The 18,138-nt window shown below is 41.3% G+C and overlaps 1 protein-coding gene across 5 annotated transcripts in view; it reads right to left on the bottom strand.

Moving 5' to 3' along the window:
* CPED1 (cadherin like and PC-esterase domain containing 1) overlaps nucleotides 1–18,138 on the bottom strand; it is a 345,074-nt gene that overhangs the window by 302,671 nt on the left and 24,265 nt on the right. For 4 of the 5 annotated variants that reach the window (XM_055421173.2, XM_055421169.2, XM_055421170.2 and 1 more), the window contains one exon: nucleotides 7,733–7,910. The exons of the other annotated variant lie outside the window; for it this stretch is intronic. In XM_055421173.2, the coding sequence (XP_055277148.2) occupies nucleotides 7,733–7,910 (178 nt within the window). The remainder of the gene's footprint in view (nucleotides 1–7,732; nucleotides 7,911–18,138) is intronic. 5 annotated transcript variants of the gene reach the window in all.

The following is an 18,138-nucleotide window of genomic DNA, read 5'->3' as shown; positions in this document are numbered from 1 at the left end:
TGTATCTGACTCTTTTGCAACCCTATGAACTGTAGACCACAAGGTTCCTCTGTCCATGGGATTTCCCAGGCAAGAATACTGGAGTGGGTTGCCATTTCCTTCTCCAGGGGATCTTCCTGACCAGGGATCGAACCCATGTCTCCTGCATTGCAGGCAGATTCTTTATCTCTGAGCCATCAGGGAAGCCCATCCTTTAACGTACCTCTCCACAGAGGAACCTTCACGATCTCCTTTCTGTATCTAGTTCCTGGCAGCAAAAGCAATATTATTTCCCATTTTTGGAGTGCCTACCACATGCCATTCTCAGAACAATCTCAAAACAATCCATTTCAGAAGAGAAAAAGGAGGGCTTTGAGAGGCCAACTTTCCCAGGGTAGTGTAACCATTAAAGATAATACCAGGGAGTCTAACCCAGGTTCAGTCTTACTCCACAGCTTATTCTCTTTAATTACCGCAGTCCACTACTTCCCCAAGAAAGCAATTATTGTGGTTAAGTTCTTCTTACTTAATTCAAATCCCAACTTCCTTATGGCTTCTTTCTGAATACAAATAAACTAAAGAAAAATTTGAAATACATTTTCCATTACAAAAGTTAAGATTGATCTGCAGTACTTGTTTCTTTTCCACACAACCAGCAGAAACAGCTTTTGGCAAGTAGCCATTATAAATAAACCTTCAAAATGAGACTAAATATCAAATGATACATGGATGTGTTGGACATTTTTAAGAGTGCAGGTGAATGTAAATAAAATTATGGGAGGGAAGAAACTACGAAATTATAAACAGGGAAGGAAATGGGCTTTTCCTTTTTTTAATACATTTTCCACAACGTTAAGTAGTAGTAAAATCTCGCTCTGTTAGCTGTGTCTTTAATAGTACATCCCAAGAACACAGCTGGGAAAATTACAGTGTCCTTCTTAGTGGGGGGAAAGCTGTAGCAATATTATTTAAAATATTATCTCTATAACACAATATAGCAAATGTATCAATACAAATATCGATAAATACTATTTATCACAGTATTAATCCTCTCCCTTCTTAGAGATGCTTTCATTATGCCATGCTGTCATGTTACACTCTCAACTCACATCCACTTCGTCTGCAATACAAATGTTGCTCTGGCCCCTGACCGTACATAACATCATCAACTTAATAATCCTTTTGAAAAAGTTGTTTTAAATGTACTATCTGGACACGTCAGAGATTAAGAGGAGGCACTACAGTGTCCCCTTCTTCCCGAGAGCAAAACCTCTCTCTATTCTTTCCCCTGTTGCCAAGCCGGGTACTTGGCAGCTCAAGCCAAAATTAAGCTGAAATTATGGTAGCTAAGAGGAATATCCAGTTTGAGCCCTACTTTTACATTTCCATCTTAGTAATCTTATTATTATATGTTTGACTATAAACCATCAAATCCTTTTTGAATGAGGTTTGAGTTAAGTTAAAAACCTAATCTATCTCAGTCCTTGAGTTTAACCATCATCATGAGATCAAATGACATAGAATTAGTCTAGATCCACAGGTCAGCAAATATTTTCTGTAAAGGACTCAATAACAGATATTTTAGGCCTTAAGAGCCATATAGTGTTTGATGCAACTACTTAGCCCTGCTGTTATAGTACAAAAAGAGTCAAAGACAGCACAAAAACAAATGAGTGGCTGTGTTCCAATCAAACTTTGTTTATAGGCATTGGGCCACATTTGGCCAATGGGCCATAGTTTGTCAACCCCTGGCAAGAAAATTTATACAGTCTTTCACTTTTTATATTTCTTCAAAGACCATTCTGTATAAAAGCCCCAAGTTACAAAAATAAGAGCAATTTGAAATCATAAGACAGTCTCCAATTCTGTAGCTTTGATAGCAGTTGGCATTTGTTTTTCACATGGACTATACAACACAATTCAAAAGTGCAGGGCATACTCAAGAGTGGACAGAAAATTGATAAATATGCTCTACCCTTCAAACATACATAAATAATTCTGATCCAATGATGAAGTCCCTTGAATCAGAGTCTCCTAGAAAACACCTTTCTTGGATGTCGCCATGGGAATAGGTTAAGAACTTTTTTGGAGATCACCTGCTCTCTTTTAGGTCACTATTCTTTTCCATGTACCAGAGCACTGATTTACTACTATGTAGTATCTAGATATTAAGAAAGGGAATAATTGGTTGGCCCTTCAATCTTTTCCTTTAGAGACATATATTCAGAGATTTCTATGTTCTTACAAATGTAGAAACAGAAGATATATTTTTCCAAAGTAGGAGGCTGAAGGACGATAAATGTGTATGTTTCATATTTTGCTGTTTTGTAGGCATAAATCTGTAAAGACAATTGTCCTCTTACTGTCCTCAAAATCAGCTTAAAGTAGAAATGCTTATAAACAACTGTACCAATAAATCTTCAGTATTAATAGTTCAATGGCATATAGCAAGCACACTTTTGTATCATTTTATTACAAAATGAACTCTAAAGATTGCTATTTTTTGAACCAATAGTATACCCCTTAGGACAGTGTTCCTCAAACCAGGCTACACATCAGAATTACCTGTGTCTGTTTTTAACATTCAAGTTTCTGGGCCCCACTCCCAGACTACTGAATGAGAAATATTGGCTGGGCTTTACTTTGTTTCCTCCCAGAACTCTGATGGGTGTGGACAAAGTGATTAAATTCTCACCACATATTCTTATGAAGTAAATATCATTCTGCCTTTAATATATAGACTATATTAAGACTCAGAGAACAAGGCCAAATATACACAGATTTATTGTTGTTCTGGTTAGAATCACCAATTTCTATTATATCATAGAATAGAATTAACCAGGGGAAAACATAATACCTATATTTGAATTTTCAACCTAAGACTGCTTACTTTTCCCTTCAATTAATGTTTACTAAATTAGTAATTAAATACAAGATGAAGCCCAAATATTACTCTTCAAGAACAGATTATACTTAATAGTAGAATTTTGCCTGCCTGGACTAGCACTCTTTTAAAAATTTTTCCTAATTTTTATCCATTTCTAGCCTTAAAAGTTTTTTTTTTTAAAGGGACCCTGAAAAAGGCCACCTGTGCTTCAAAGGATGCCAAAAAATAAAACGAGATCAGCAGAAATTATGGGGGAAATGTCAAAACAGGACTAGAAAGCAGGTAGAATAAATGGGTAGAACAGGGAAAATGCGTTTTATATTTATTTTCTTAGGACCGAAAATGTGTTTTATAAACGTGTCAACTCTGCACCTTGGTACTTAATAACATTTGTAGAATTGCCTCTTTTGTTTTTAATGTACTCTTTTCAAATCTCAGGTTAGCAAACAGCAAATGATGAAAAGAAAGATAAGGAGAGTAGGTCTCCAGATCATTCTGAATTGCTTTCACTTCCACCAAGCTGCTTAGCACGGGGAGATGAAGTTTAAAGGGGCCAATTTAGGATCCCACTCCCTGCCGCTGTACATGTAGTAAGACAAGAATAAGCTGAATTCGTGAAACTATTACAAGCATAAGTTGGATTCGTGAAACTAGAGCAAAATAAATTTTACACGAATTAAATTTCAAGAAAATATTTTTGACAGTAAGTGCTTCAGTTCAAACAGTCTATAGATTAAATGTGTGGCCATGGAAAAAAAGCTGCAATTTAAAAAGTGACTTTTTTTCTATACGTTAGATAATCAGAGACATATTAGATGATGGTCACAGAAATTTTTTATCTCAGGTATTTGATGCACAGGCTCTCACAATGAAAACTACAAAATCACATGAAGAACCAACAATATCCCGCACTTGTGAAATTGCTACCCTTTCTTGAGGCCTATCCAGGAATAATATCTTACCATATAAAGCAAAAGAATAGCAAGAAAGAAGCAGTGGATGTTTTCAAAACTGAGGAAATGTAGGGAAAGGGAGCCAAATCAGCATTTACACTGACAAATTCCAGTGACACCATCTAGTTATCTTGTGCTACTGTGCCCAGCAGCCCCTCTGGCTGCCAGATTCTATTGCCTTCAGGCTTTCTTTGCACTTTCTTGGTATTTGGAAGCTGCAAAGTAATTCTCCTTTTTCTTATAAAACTGACCCAAAGGACATCAAGGGAGAGAAGAGACACATTCCTTGTTTTGCAGGCAGATAAAATGGAAATTGAAGTTGAAAGCACAGATAACCCGTGTTGTGCCCATATACAATGAGTAACAGCACCGAGGAGGCAGACAACACGTGAATTTCAGACAATAGCATTGTGTTATCAGGGTCAAGGCTTTGCAGAATTCCAGGACTACAGCTCATGTGGCACGAAGGTGGTGCTAATATAATCACCTTGTTCAGCGGTGGGCTAAAATGATTTATAGGATGAGAAGAAAAGTGTTTTATATCTTTTCTTAAGATTGACAGCTATTCTGATCAGTGGTGTTCTGACAATATCATTTATGGATGTTTTAGAACTTTCCGTTCAGTTCAGTCACTCAGTCGTGTCAGACTTTTTGCAACCTCATGGACTGCGGCACGCCAGGCCTCCTTGTCCATCATCAATTCCCGGAGCTTGCTCAAACTCATGTCCATCAAATTGGTGATGCTATACAACCATCTCATCTTCTATCGTCCCCTTCTCCTCCTGCCTTCAATCTATCCCACACCAGGGTCTTTTCCAATGAGTCAGTTATTTGCATCAGGTGGCCAAAGTACTTTAGACTCCAGACGGGTCCTTCTTAGAACCAACCTCATGAGGTTTGTAAACTTTGTCTCCAGCTGCTTCCACATTCCATGGCTTTCACCTTCCCTTTCGTTTTTCTTATTTGCTTCCAAAAGCTCTAGATTAACATACTTCTCCTGGGGGCAGAGGCCAGCAAATGGCATTCCTGAAGACTTGTCTTAATGGACTGTATTCTGCACATTTTTAAGTCCTTTCTTTTCATCAAAGTAGATCTTTTGAAGCTTTTTGCCCTGGGAGCTTTGTTAGTGAAGTAGCTTATAACTTTATCACCAACATTGTTAAAAAAAAAAAAGGTGGTAAAGGATGACCATGGCTAAGTGTTCCCAGCCTCTTTCATGACCAACGTAAACTAGCATTTTAAAAAGTGAAAGTCGCTCAGTCTCAGTCATGTCCAACTCTTTGTGACCCCATGAACTATACAGCCCATGGAATTTTCTAGGCCAAAATACTGGAGTGAATAGCCTTTCCCCTCTCCAGGGGATCTTCCCAACCCAGGGATCAAACCCAGGTCTCCCACATTGCAGGCAGATTCTTTACCAGCCACAGGGAATCCCTTAAAGAGCAAGGGGGGACCTTTGAAAAGCATGTGCTATGAGGATGTCAGGATGGGTGACACTGAAATGACAAATGAAAATTATTGTGGCACCGGGATCTATTTTCTCCCAGAGGAAAACACCATGGAGATCAGCAGTTGATTAAAATTGCTTTTCCTCTCCTCCCTTTTGATAAAGAGGAAAAGAAACACACACGGTGCCATCCTAAAGAGAAAACTCTAATTGGCCCACAGAGAATGAGCGCTCCACATTCTGGTAGCTGTAATAATGATCGATTAATGCAGGAAAAGCCCCTGATGCTGGGAAATACTGAAAGTAGGAAGACAGTGGGATGACTGAGGATGAGTTGGTTGGATGGCATCACTGACTCAATGGACATGAGTTTGAGCAAGCTCTGGGAGATCGTGAACAACAGGGAAGCCTGGCGTGCTGCAGTCCACAGGGTCACAAAGAGTCAGGCATAACTTAGCAACTGAACAACAACAAAGGGGTCAAAAGAGGGAGTTAGCAACAGAGATGACAAGGACGAGCACAGAAGTGAGATCTGGAATCCGGGGGGTTCAAATCCTGCCCCTCCATCACCATAGTTTAAGATACAAGGTGCATCCCTGAACTATTCCAAGCCTTGGGTTCCTCTTCTGCAAGTGGGGGAGGGGTGAATATTTCTTTCTTAAATTTATTGGAGTATAATTGCTTTATAATGTTGTGTTAGTTTCTGCTGTGCAGCAAAGTGAATCAGTTATACATATATCTATTCTTTTATAGATTTCCTTCCCATTGAGGTCACCACAGAGCATTTACTCGGTAGTTCAGCTGGTAAAGAATCCGCCTGCAATGCAGGAGACCCTGGTTCAATTCCTGGGTTGGGAAGATCCCCTGGAGAAGGGATAGGCTACTCATTTCACATTCTTGAGCTTCCCTGCTGCCTCAGATGGTAAAGAATGCACCTGCAATGCAGGAGACCTGGGTTTGATCCCTGAATCAGGAAGATCCCCTGGAGGAGCGCATAGCAACCCACTCCAGTATTCTTACCTGGAGAATCCCCATGGACCAAGGAGCCTGGTGGGCTACAGTCCATGGCATCAAAAAGAGCTGGACATGACTGAGCGACTAAGCACACACACAGGGCACTGAGTAGACTTTCCTGTGCTGTACAGTGACCAAGTGAAGTTGCTCAGTCATGTCCAACTCTTTGCAACCCCATGGGCTGTAGCCCACCACGCTCCTCCATCCATGGGATTTTCCAGGCAAGAGTACTGGAGTGGGTTGCCATTTCCTTCTCCAGAAGATCTTCCTAACCCAGGTATTGAACCTGGGTCTCCTGCATTGTAAGCAGACGCTTTACCATCTGAGCCACAAGGGAAGTCTCTTGTGCTATATAGTAGGTTCTCACTAGTTATCTATTTTATACATAGCAGTGTATATATGTCAACTCCAATCTCCCAGTTAATTCCAACCCCCCCTTACCCCTTGGTGTCCCTACGTTTGTTCGCTATGTGTGTGTCTCTATTTCCCCTTTGCAAATAAGTTCATCTACACCATTTTTCTAGATTCCACATACATGCAATATTATACTCATCTGTTTTTCTCTTTCTGACTTACTTAATTCTGTAGATAGTCTCTAGCTCTATCCAGGTCTCCGCAAATGGCACCACTGTGTTCTGTCTTATGGCTGAGTAATATTCCATTGTATATACTCACCATATCTTCTTTATCCATGCCTCTGCTGACGGACCTTTAAGTTGCTTCCATGTCTTGGCTATTGTAAAAAATGCTGCAGTAAACTTTGGGGTGCATGTATCTTTTCTTGGGGTACTCAGAGGCTTTCAATGAGGATTAAATGAGGCCACGAATACAGAATACAATATGTCACATGGTTAGTCTCAAGATCTGTCAGCTGTTATTTTTACTGCCCTTTTTGACCCTCAGCATCTACTCAACTTCCTTTTCAGATAACTTATTTAAGAACTTGTTTCTTATTTTTCACTTCAAATGATAGAAATAAAAAGTACTCGACTAGTAACAGTGTGTGAGATAAATATCTATACTTCTTTCGCATTTAGAGCCATTCTGCGATTCACATTTAAGCTGGCTTCTCGAAACAATTTCCAGCACATTCTACTTGCAGTCAGATGAAGTGGTAATTTTCTTAAAATATGGAGCAGTTTGGTGCTGGGCAGAACATGTATTCAAGCTCATAAACATAAACATTTTTTATGCAGCATTTAAGGATGAACTATGTATGTAACTCCAAAATGCTGCAAAAATATAAACAAAATAATTTCAGGAATAAAGAAATGCAGCTAACGGAGAATGGAGAGGAAGCTAGAAGAGAATCCAAGTTTTCTGTGGTGCAAGAAAGTTGATCATGGGTCAAAATTTGTTCTTGTGCATTTTTTAAGAGGAAGACAGTAGCACATTGCAGGAAGTATTGACACTAGATGGCAAGCAACTTTGGTAATTACTTCTGACTCTGACCTTTTTCTAGTAGCCCAGGGTCGGCACCGAGCCTTTCTTCAGAGATAACAACCATATAGTGATGCTGAGTAAGAATGCTCCGGTGGAGCTGAAGCTCCCTTTGGCTGGAGGAAGAAGGCCTGTAGAGAACAGCCCTTCTGCCGTGGCTGCTGAAGTGGGTCTCAATTGACTCTTTGATCTACAGAAAAAAAAAAAAGAAGGTATAAAAATTCAAGAGGAAAAAAGGAGCGCATTTCCCTTGAAGGAGATCATTAATGTAAATCAGGAGCCATTCAGAAAGTTGTCTTTGAATGCTTTCTCTGGCAATTCTCTGAAAGGCACACAAGGACAGAGCAACCTCATTTGCAAGAATTGAAGGTGAATTGCATTTTCCTCACTATTCCAGAAAGATGAAGATTTCAGGCCATTAAAATAGAGTTCCTGGAGGAATACTGTGGTATAGAAATACCGAGCTCAACTCTGCCTGAAAAATAGAAATTAATAGCAATGCTTTTCATCTGCATTGTGCTTTTCTGTAATAGTTCCAGCTGTCTTATCTTTTAACAGTTCTTTTAGGTAAACACAGTAGAGGAAACAGATCCAGGGAGGATGGATTTTGTGCCGGAAGGACATGGGGGACAGCTGAAAAGCAATCCCAGAGCTCTCTGCAGGCACAATGCTGTCGCTTCTCTCCATCAGGACACAGCAAAATTTCAGTGCCTCTCACTGAGGCAGGATGGATCTTCATGTGAGAAGAGGAGGGTAGCACTCAAGAACCATAATTTTAGGCTCTTCCTTCAGCTGTTGACTGCTCCTCCAAATATTCTTTCTCACAATGATGTTTGAAGTATTATTAACAAAAGGGAAGTTTTGAATTGGCAAGTAGAAAGAATGCTGACAATGAAATTCATTATATGGTTTAAGCCATTCCTAGTGACTCAGACAGTAAAGAATCTGCCTGCAATGCAGGAGACTCGGGTTGATCCCTGGGTTGGGAAGATCCTCTGGAGAAGGGAATGGTTACCAGCGTTCTTGACTGAAGAATTCCATGGACAGAGGGCCTGGCAGTCTACAATCCATGGGATTACAAAGAATCAGACAGGACTGAACGACTGAAATACACACACACATTCACATATGGTCTAATGCAGATACTGTGTGTTTTCCTGAAAATTTGTGATTAAACCTTGATAAAGTAGACATTTTTTTACTCCTGAAGGGAATGATAGATTGGGTAGAGGTTAGGGCAAAAATATGGGAAAGGCCGAAGAAGAGGAGACAAAAGGTTGGAGAAGGAATCCACATTACTTTTAGTGGCAGCTCTGAATCAAATTGTCCATTTCGTGGCCCTCAAACATAATTTGTACCATGTCTTTTCACCCCTTAAATTTCTTCATTATTTCCCATTACTGACTGAATCAATTCCACATCTTTATCACAGAACGCAGGCCACTTGAACTTAAACCCCATCTTCCTTCTCTGGTCATGTCACACTTTTAATCATTTCCATTCCTAATCCTAACCTGCTGCTTCATATAGACTCCACTGTGCCTTCTCACAACAAATCCTCCCTCTCTCTCCATTCTTCCATTTAGCAAACTCCAAATCAAGCAGTACTTCTTTGGAAATTTTCATTGACAAACATCCTTCCATCAGCACTTACAAAATTGTGTGTCTCTCTGATGTGAGTTCCTTAACATGCAACCTGCATTGTCCCTGTGTCGTTGGTAAACATTGTACATATTTAATAAATGACCATATCAAGAAAAATAATGGACCATAATGCTCTATCAAGATCTAATCTTTGAAGATAAATATGAAAAGAAAGAAACAGATTTAGCTTGTGAATCCTTTGAAGGCAGGCACCATATTCTATTTTTCATACAAATGATGGCTATATGAAAATCAATCTACAAAGCATGGTATAGTGAAGAAGGACACAAAATCTGTAGCCAGGATGCCAGCTTTGAATCTCTTGGTTCCACCAGCACTAATCCTGTGACCTTGGACAGTACCTTCTTCCTAAGGCTGCTTCGAGGATTAAGGAGTTAGTATTTGTAAAGTGCTTAGAACTGTGCCTGGCATATGTGCTTAGTCCCTCAGTCATCTCCAACTCTTTGTGACCTTATGAACTGTAGCTCGCATGCTCCTCTGTCTATGGGGATTCTTCAGGCAAAAATACTGGAGTGGGTTGCCACGCCCTCCTCCAGGGTATCTTCCCAACCCAGAAATCAAACCCAGATCTCCCGCATTGCGGGCAGATTCTTTACCAGCTGATCTACAGAGATGTGCCTAGCATATAAGAAGTGCTATATGTGTGTTTTTAAAATAATCATGTCAAAAAGAGCAGAGTCGGGAACACCGTCTCTGTGTCTGAGCTTTGCCTGGCACATGCTAACACAGGCTCATAGTATGTGTGTGATGAATACAAAGGGAAGAAAGAGAACACCAGCTATCGCACCTTCTGTGCATGGTACTTTGGGAAAACGTGATCAGATATTTCCCCTTGTTAAAGCAGTGCATTTTATTGATAATGAATTGATTTAAACTCAAGAATTTAACTGCAAATTGGAACATAATTACTCAGCAAATGTTGTGATTGTTTTAGTGATAAACTTTTAAGAAGGAGGATTTGAAACCAAATACAGGCTGAGTCTTTGGACTCAGGAGTCAGAGGGAACCAGCAGAAAGAACTCACAGGAGGCCAGAATAAACAAAGGTGGGCCTAGGTGAAAGGGGAAGACAGATGCTTCCAAATATATCAGTGTCACTCAAGCAAAACGCAGTGTCCAGAATTCCCTGCTCACATTATTTTCTTTCGAAATCACAGGATGCTCCTCTCAGTTACAGCTGGCTCGGGTACAGGAGTGACTTCCCATGAGAAGACTGTATTTTCAAACTTTACCTTCTTATTAATTTGAAAGACATAATCCCTCTTCCACACCCCTCCCCTAAACCAAGATCAGTTTATGTAAGAGCACCATAACCTTACCAGCTTTATCTTACAGACAGCATATTCCAAATAGAGTATTAATTACTGGCCATATTTTATCATAACCTTTATAACACACTGAAATTTTAACTCACGTCTCAGACTACAGAGAATAAATAGGAAATGAGCGTGTCCATCAAATTAGCTTGCGGTATCCTGTAATACAAACTGCCCCTGTCCTTGTAATATTTATAACAGCCTGTATCAGCAGAATGGCCCAATACCAAGGTGTGAGAGCGGTTTCAGCCGGTCGGACAACAGGTGCACTGAACTGCCTCTGTGAAATACAATTATGTCAACCGCACCAGCAAGTGCGGGATGATCAAACGCCGGAGCAGCACTTTTGGAAATGAGAGCTTCTGATGACTCCTACGATTTTGAGAATGTATTTTTAGTGGAAGAATACATTTAACCTGGCCATCACTACAACGACTGAACTTGAGACTTGCGGGTCTGCTGGGGAGAATTTAGAAAAGAATGTGTGTTTCTGGGCATTTGACAGGCTGAACCCCGAGTCACTTCCCTGTCTCCCTTCTTCTTGAGAGATCTGCAGAAAAGTCCGTCGGAAATTGCTTCGCTAGACTACACGAAAGTTGTTTCATACCGAACACTTACCATTTTTACTGTAAGGACTTCAAAACCTGCAGTCTCTACGCTGCCTGAGGATAAAGTGTTGTAATAAACTAGGTGGAGGACTAGATGCAGGGACACGGAGTAGAACAGCTGCTGCTGCTGCTGCTAAGTCACTTCAGTCGTGTCCGACTCTGTGTGACCCCACAGAAGGAAGCCCACCAGGCTCCCGTCCCTGGGATTCTCCAGGCAAGAACACTGGAGTGGGTTGCCATTTCCTTCTCCAATGTGTGAAAGTGAAAAGTGAAAGTGAAGTCGCTCAGTCGTGTCCGACCCTTAGCGACCCCACGGACTGCAGCCTACCAGGCTCCTCCATCCATGGGATTTTCTAGGCTAGAGTACTGGAGTGGCTTGCCATTGCCTTCTCGGAATAGAACAGCAGTGAGTGTGTATATTAGACACTCAGTCACATCCAACTCTTTGCCACCCCATGGACTGTAGCCCACCAGGCTCCTCTGTCCATAGGATTCTCCAGGCAAGAATACTGGAGCAAGTTGCTATTCCCTTCTCGAGGGGATCTTCCCAACCTAGGGATTGAAGCTGGATCTTCCGAATTGCCGGCAGATTCTTTACCACAGAGCCATCTGGGAAGCCATCAGAACACAGGAGGGCTGGGAATCAAAAATCTGGAGCAGATTCTGGCTCTGCCCCTGGTGTGCTTCCTCCACTGGGAGAGTGACACATCAGAGTTTTCTCACATGTATAGTTGAAGTAACAAATCTTACTTCATGAGATTGTATGGGGAATTAAGTCACATTTCTATATGAAAGCACGCACCACAGCATCCCACCAATAAACCATGTGAAATATATGCATGTAAAACTGAATAAAAATCAATATCATTATGTAACTGCTTTTACATTAGTTAAGTTTTTCAATTAGTATAGTCTGGTCCCTGTCATAACTTCTATATACCCTGGTAAATATTTCTCTCTGTAGGGCTTATCATCTTTTAAGGCAAAAATATGATTTCCTTATTATTTTATTGTCCATTTCCCCACACTATAAAAGAAGGTAAAAGAAAGCACATATTTTTGTCTGTTTTGTTCACTTTTGCTTCCCCAACTGAAGAACGGTATACTTGGCACATAGTAGGCACATAATAAATTTTCTTTGAATGAATGAATACATCTTTTTTTTCAATATGTAAAAGTTATTTTTATACAAACTAGCATGAAAGATTTGGATAGAAAGTGGTAAAAATTTGTATTTATAAATTTGTTTCAGTAGAATTTTGACTAGTGGCAAGAATGACACTCAAATTCTTGAGCAAAGTAATGAATTTATAGTAAAAGAAGTCAATAAAGAACTATATTATAAAGGCACTATATTTCTCAGTCAGTTCAGTAGCTCAGTTGTGTCCAACTCTTTGCGACTCCTTGAAATGCAGCACACTAGGCCTCCCTGCCCATCACTGTATTTCTCAGTTACTATTAAAAAGTCTTCATCAAGACTTACCACAAAAGCAAGAAATACAGCTTTTGAAAAATATAGTAGAGATGAGAAATAAAACTTGTTTTTTTCCATATGATGGAAAGATTTTTTTCTGGATTTATTAAAGTAGCCATGTATTTATGACATCTTTTGATGTTTGAATACAAATCATAGAGTAGACCTCAGATGTGTGTCATATATAACTAAAAGTTAAATTGCCATGCTGTCTAGATTTCTGACATTTTAAAAAGATTGTAGAGTCTATCCTAGTGAATTACGTTTTAATTTTTCCACTACAAGAATACAGAATTTCTTTTTTCCATTGGCGAAACGTACACTTATTTTAGAGAATTCAGGAAATAAAATGGATGGCATATTCTAGGATGCATATCCTATACATTTTCTATTTAAACATTATTTATAATTGTAAGACAGTTTAGGAATTACAGATTTCCTGGATATACAAGCAGAGCCTCCGAGAATATTCCCTACTTACATGACCTCTAGTGACCCTTGGCCTCCATCTCACAGCTGACTCAGCTACACCTTGAGCCGATCACTGAATGACCACACCTTTCTCAGAACTACTTCATGACCCTGAGCACCCTCTGAATGCACCCCCGAACTGTATGTTGGGGTTATTCCAACACCCAACATCCAATGTAAGGCAAATTTACCCATCTGTAGCTCTATGTAAATTCTAAACAAATAAGAGAGAAACAAAAGCAATAAATTTCAATATAAAAAAAGGGTCCACAATATTACTTTGATGAAATGGCCCCCGCTTAAATAGCAACTGCCGAGACTCCTCTTTACCTGTTCCTCATTCTCATTTTCCCTTTGACACTCTCAGTTCATAATTATAGACATGTGTTTACTATCTGCCTCTCCTACAAGTCTGTATGTTTCAGAAGGGTCTAGACTTGTCTGCTTTGGTCATTATTGTACAAACAGCTTACTGCTAAATAAGAGGGAATGGAAGGATGAATGAGCAAATGAATAAATACTAAAGGCAAAGCATGAGTTCATTACTTGTAAATATACGCACACCCTTTCGTTATTTTACTTACTGTCAGGTGAAATAATCTACTACGAAGTCTCAAAAGAGGCTTCAACATCTGCATCTCAAGTCATAAGGTATCCATGACCTCTTCATCCCTAATGACTCTCTCCTCTGTTTCACTGCAACCACCCACTCCTATGGTCAGATCTTTATCCTTGTGGTCCCCCAAAGAGCCCCATCTCTGAAATTATAAAATAATATACTCCATTCTGATTGCATTCATCTACTTCCAGCTCTTTTTATTAATCCCTAACACATCAATTCCTCAACCACGAGTCTTTCCCCCTAATGCCAACTTTCTACTGGCCTCCTTTTCACCTTCCTTTTCCACACCTCAGATTCCAGGACCCAATACTCTCTCAGTCAGTCAGTCAGTTCAGTCGCTCACTCGTGTCCGACTCTCTGCGACCCCATGAATCACAGCACGCCAGTCCTCCCTGTCCATCACCAACTCCCGGAGTTCACTCAAACTCATGTCCATCGAGTTGGTGATGCCATCTAGCCATCTCATTCTCTGTCGTCCCTGTCTCCTCCTACCCCCAATCCTTCCTAGCATCAGACTCTTTTCCAGTGAGTCAACTCAATGCATGAGGTGGCCAAAGTATTGGAGTTTCAGCTTTAGCATCAGTCCTTCCAATGAACACCCAGGACTGATCTCCTTTAGAATGGACTGGTTGGATCTCCTTGCAGTCCAAGGAACTCTCGAGAGTCTTCTCCAGCACCACAGTTCAAAAGCATCCATTCTTCGGCGATCAGCTTTCTTCACAGTTCAACTCTCAAATCCATACATGACCATGGGAAAAACCATAGCCTTGACTGGCAAAGTAATGTCTCTACCTGGTACATTAAATTCCGTTGTTCACAGTCATGGCAAAACCTCAAGCATGGATGAGCCGGGGACATAGCAGTAAACAAGGTAGGCAAATCTCTGCCCCAACAGAGCTGACAGGCCATCAAGGCAAGCAGACGGAAGCATCTGGTTATAATCAATTATGACATGCCGGGTAAATCAGGAGGGAGAGGATGCTGTGGAAACTCTGAGCTGAGAGAGTCAAGGAAGATCTCCGCAGCCCGCCTGACCTGCCCCTGGGCTGGGGTGGTTGAGAGCTGCTGAAGAAAAGGGGCCAGATGGACAGATCCTGGTTGGCAAAGCCAATGCAGTCTTCCCACTCCCTAGACCATCCAGCTATGTTTCCTGGGTCAATTCTCTCTCACATGCTCCAGAGTGACAGACTTGCCCACTCTCCAGCTACCTCCTTATTTCTGCAGATAACTGCCTCCGCTGACAGAGGAAATCAGCCCTCTTAGAAGGAAACTCACTAAGTTAACACAGCAACTCTCTTGGCAAACCTATATCCTATCCACACAACTAACATTTCCTCTTTTCTTCTGATTCCCATAGGAAAGAAAAACTGCCCTCTTCTTATCAATGGTCAGTCACTCTGCTTATTCTCCAGACTCCCGCTCTACCCAAGCAACAGACCTCCTCCCAAGCTCCACCCTCAAACTCCTGAGAACGTGATCCTTCTTTTAGTTCCTTCTCCTGGATCATTCCTATCCCCACCCCCCACCCTTCTCTCCCACTGGCTCTTTCTCAGTGTTTATGCATTTACTTAGTTAATATTTCTGAAAGCTTTCTATGTGTCAGACATGGTTCTAGGCTCTGCGAAATACAACAGTGAAGAACCGGGATAAAGTTCTAGCCCTCACTGAGCTTACTTTTTAGTGGGAGGAGCAACAGACAGTTAATGAAATCATGCAAGGTAAGTTCCTGCAGAGATAAAAGTAAAGTGTCAACAATGACCCAGATGGTCACACTGCTGTTTCTTGTATGTGTTAGGAATGTTGTGTATGAAAGACAATGAGAAGAAAGAGAACTCAGAGAAACAAGAAAGGAACAGGCATTAAAACAGAAGTCCGTGAAAGTAAGCAGCAGAGGTACTTTTTGTTGTGAGTGGTAAGGCAGGCAGGCAAAAAGAAATAATAGGCAATGAGGATAGAAGTGGAGGTAATGCAACATGACTTATTATCTCATTAAGTAACTAGTTGTTGTTGAGTTGCTCAGTCGTGTCCAACTCTTTGCGACCCCACGGACTGCAACACACCAGGCTTTCCTGTCCTTCAACATCTCTATAGGAAATAGTGAGTAGGAAACTAAGACATAGTGAGCAGTAGAGAATTTAAAAGTTGTTCTCTTTATGCTGGTCTTTCTCCCTAGGTACACATTTTATGAACTTTGATGCCTTTTATGAAAAACCATGGCAGGGAAGAGGAGGATGAGGAAAACTAGACTTGTTAAGATAGAGGGAGGATGGTTCCCTTGATAGAATTTCAGAAAAAGAGACATCTACTGCCTAGATCACAGGATTTCCTAAGAACTATATGTCACAGGTCCTGTGATGCAGAAAATAAGTCTTTTGGTTTGTTTGTTTTTGTTTTTTAATGGAAGCACTCAGTGACCTTGGAGACCATGCCATAAAAGGGAGAGCTGAGACCTGTCCTAAGGAGGCATGTAATGGGGCTGGGGGGACACTGGGAGGCAGAGCACTGTGAGGGAAGGGCAGTGAGAACACTGCACTGAGGAGCTGGGTCGGGTGGAGAAGCGAGGCAGGAAGGAGGCAGAGCACAACCCTTAAAAGAATGACATAACCACGGAGGACAGGACATAAACTGGTTAGAACAAACTAGGTCCAAGATGGCAGACAAGTCGATTGCCATGAGACCTTGAACCTCAGTATATGTTCACTGTAACACCTCAGCAAGCTAAGTGACACACCCACAGGCACCATGACAGTTCTGAAGCCGACCCGAAAGTCCAAAAAGTGGAAGGTGACCCAATTCCTGGAAATCCCTGCCCTTCCCCCAAATGCTTGAAATAATCCACCCACTCATTAGCCTATGAAATTATCCACCCTATAAAAACTGACAACTCCATACCCTGGGGCCTCTCCTGCCTTCTGAGATGGCCGACAGTCTGTCTATGGAGTGTGTATCTCCCTGAATAAACCTTCTTTCACTTTACTATGGCTTGCTCTTGAATTCTTTCCTGTGTGAAGCCAAGAACACACTCAGCAGCTACCCCGGGACTCACCTGAGCCCTGGGATGTGACCTTCCTCTTGTGCCCCACTTTCTTTCCTGCACCAGAAGGAGAGGCAGCAACAGGACATCACACCTCAGAGTGTGAATGAAGGCGAGGTAAGGTACAGAGGATGACAACATTCCACAAGTGGGAAGAAAGTTCCCAAAGAAAGGATGTGCAGTGAAGATCTTAAGTAAACAGAGAAGGAGTGTGCAAGCCTGACACAGGAGAAGAAAGAGAGGTGGGCATAAAAGAGAACAGAAGAGAACAGCACAGACCTGGCCATCCTACGCTAGAAATTATTTAATGAGAAACCAGATCAAATTGCCTTAGTCCACCGGGAACAGCTTAAGATATATAGTATGGTTTTTGTCCACCAGAACAGACTTCCAACCCATCGATAAAATACAAAGCATGTAAGCTGATGATTGCTGTTTGTGGTTTAGTCGCTAAATCATGTCCAACTCTTTTACAACCCCATGTGAAGGAGGAAACATACAGAACAGGCTCCATCTTGAAAGCAGGACTCCATCTTAGGCCGAACTGTGGACTTTCAGCTATATGCCCAGTATCGATGGAAACGACATACCAACTAGAAAACCAGGCCCCTTGGATGGAAGAGCCTCAGGGCTCGTACCTAGACTCTCTGTTGACTAAAAATTACCCTAATTATCTGTGCAACCAAATAGAATCATAAATTCTATTATGCTTATTGGGGTATGACCACAGGCCTATTGATAATTGTCCACTGTTAACTACCTAGGCTTCAGGCATATGTATCACAGGTTAACTTTGATTGTATCTTTCTTTTCCTTTGTTCAGACTAGTTTCAGGGAATTTGGGGAGGTGGGTTTGGGCACGTACACTTAGGATATATAAGGTTTTCAGAAAAACTGGTCAGGGTCCTTGGCAGGAGGAGACTCTGTCTTGGGCCCACCGGTGTAATAAACTGCACTCCACTATCTGCATTGTCCTTCTGAGTGAGTTTGTTTCCCAGAACGCATGGCTACAACATTTGGTGCATGGGCCGGGAAACTCCTCACTTTGAGGAGACAAGTCCCATTTGGGACTACTCTGAGGCCTTGCAGCTCGAATCTTCTAGAGGGGGGAAGGCGTCTCGCCCTTCTGGAGGGATTCTGCTTCTCAATGCCCGGACCTTTCAGATTAGCAGGTAGTGGACAGCAGCAGGGGAACTAAGCACTCAAGTGAGGAGGAAGCCACCTGGCAG

Source organism: Moschus berezovskii, chromosome 3, assembly GCF_049115385.1.
Source record: "Moschus berezovskii isolate FMDL1 chromosome 3, NW_MosBer_1.0, whole genome shotgun sequence".
Classification (NCBI taxonomy): domain Eukaryota; kingdom Metazoa; phylum Chordata; class Mammalia; order Artiodactyla; family Moschidae; genus Moschus; species Moschus berezovskii.
This window is presented reverse-complemented; position numbering and strand designations above follow the sequence as displayed.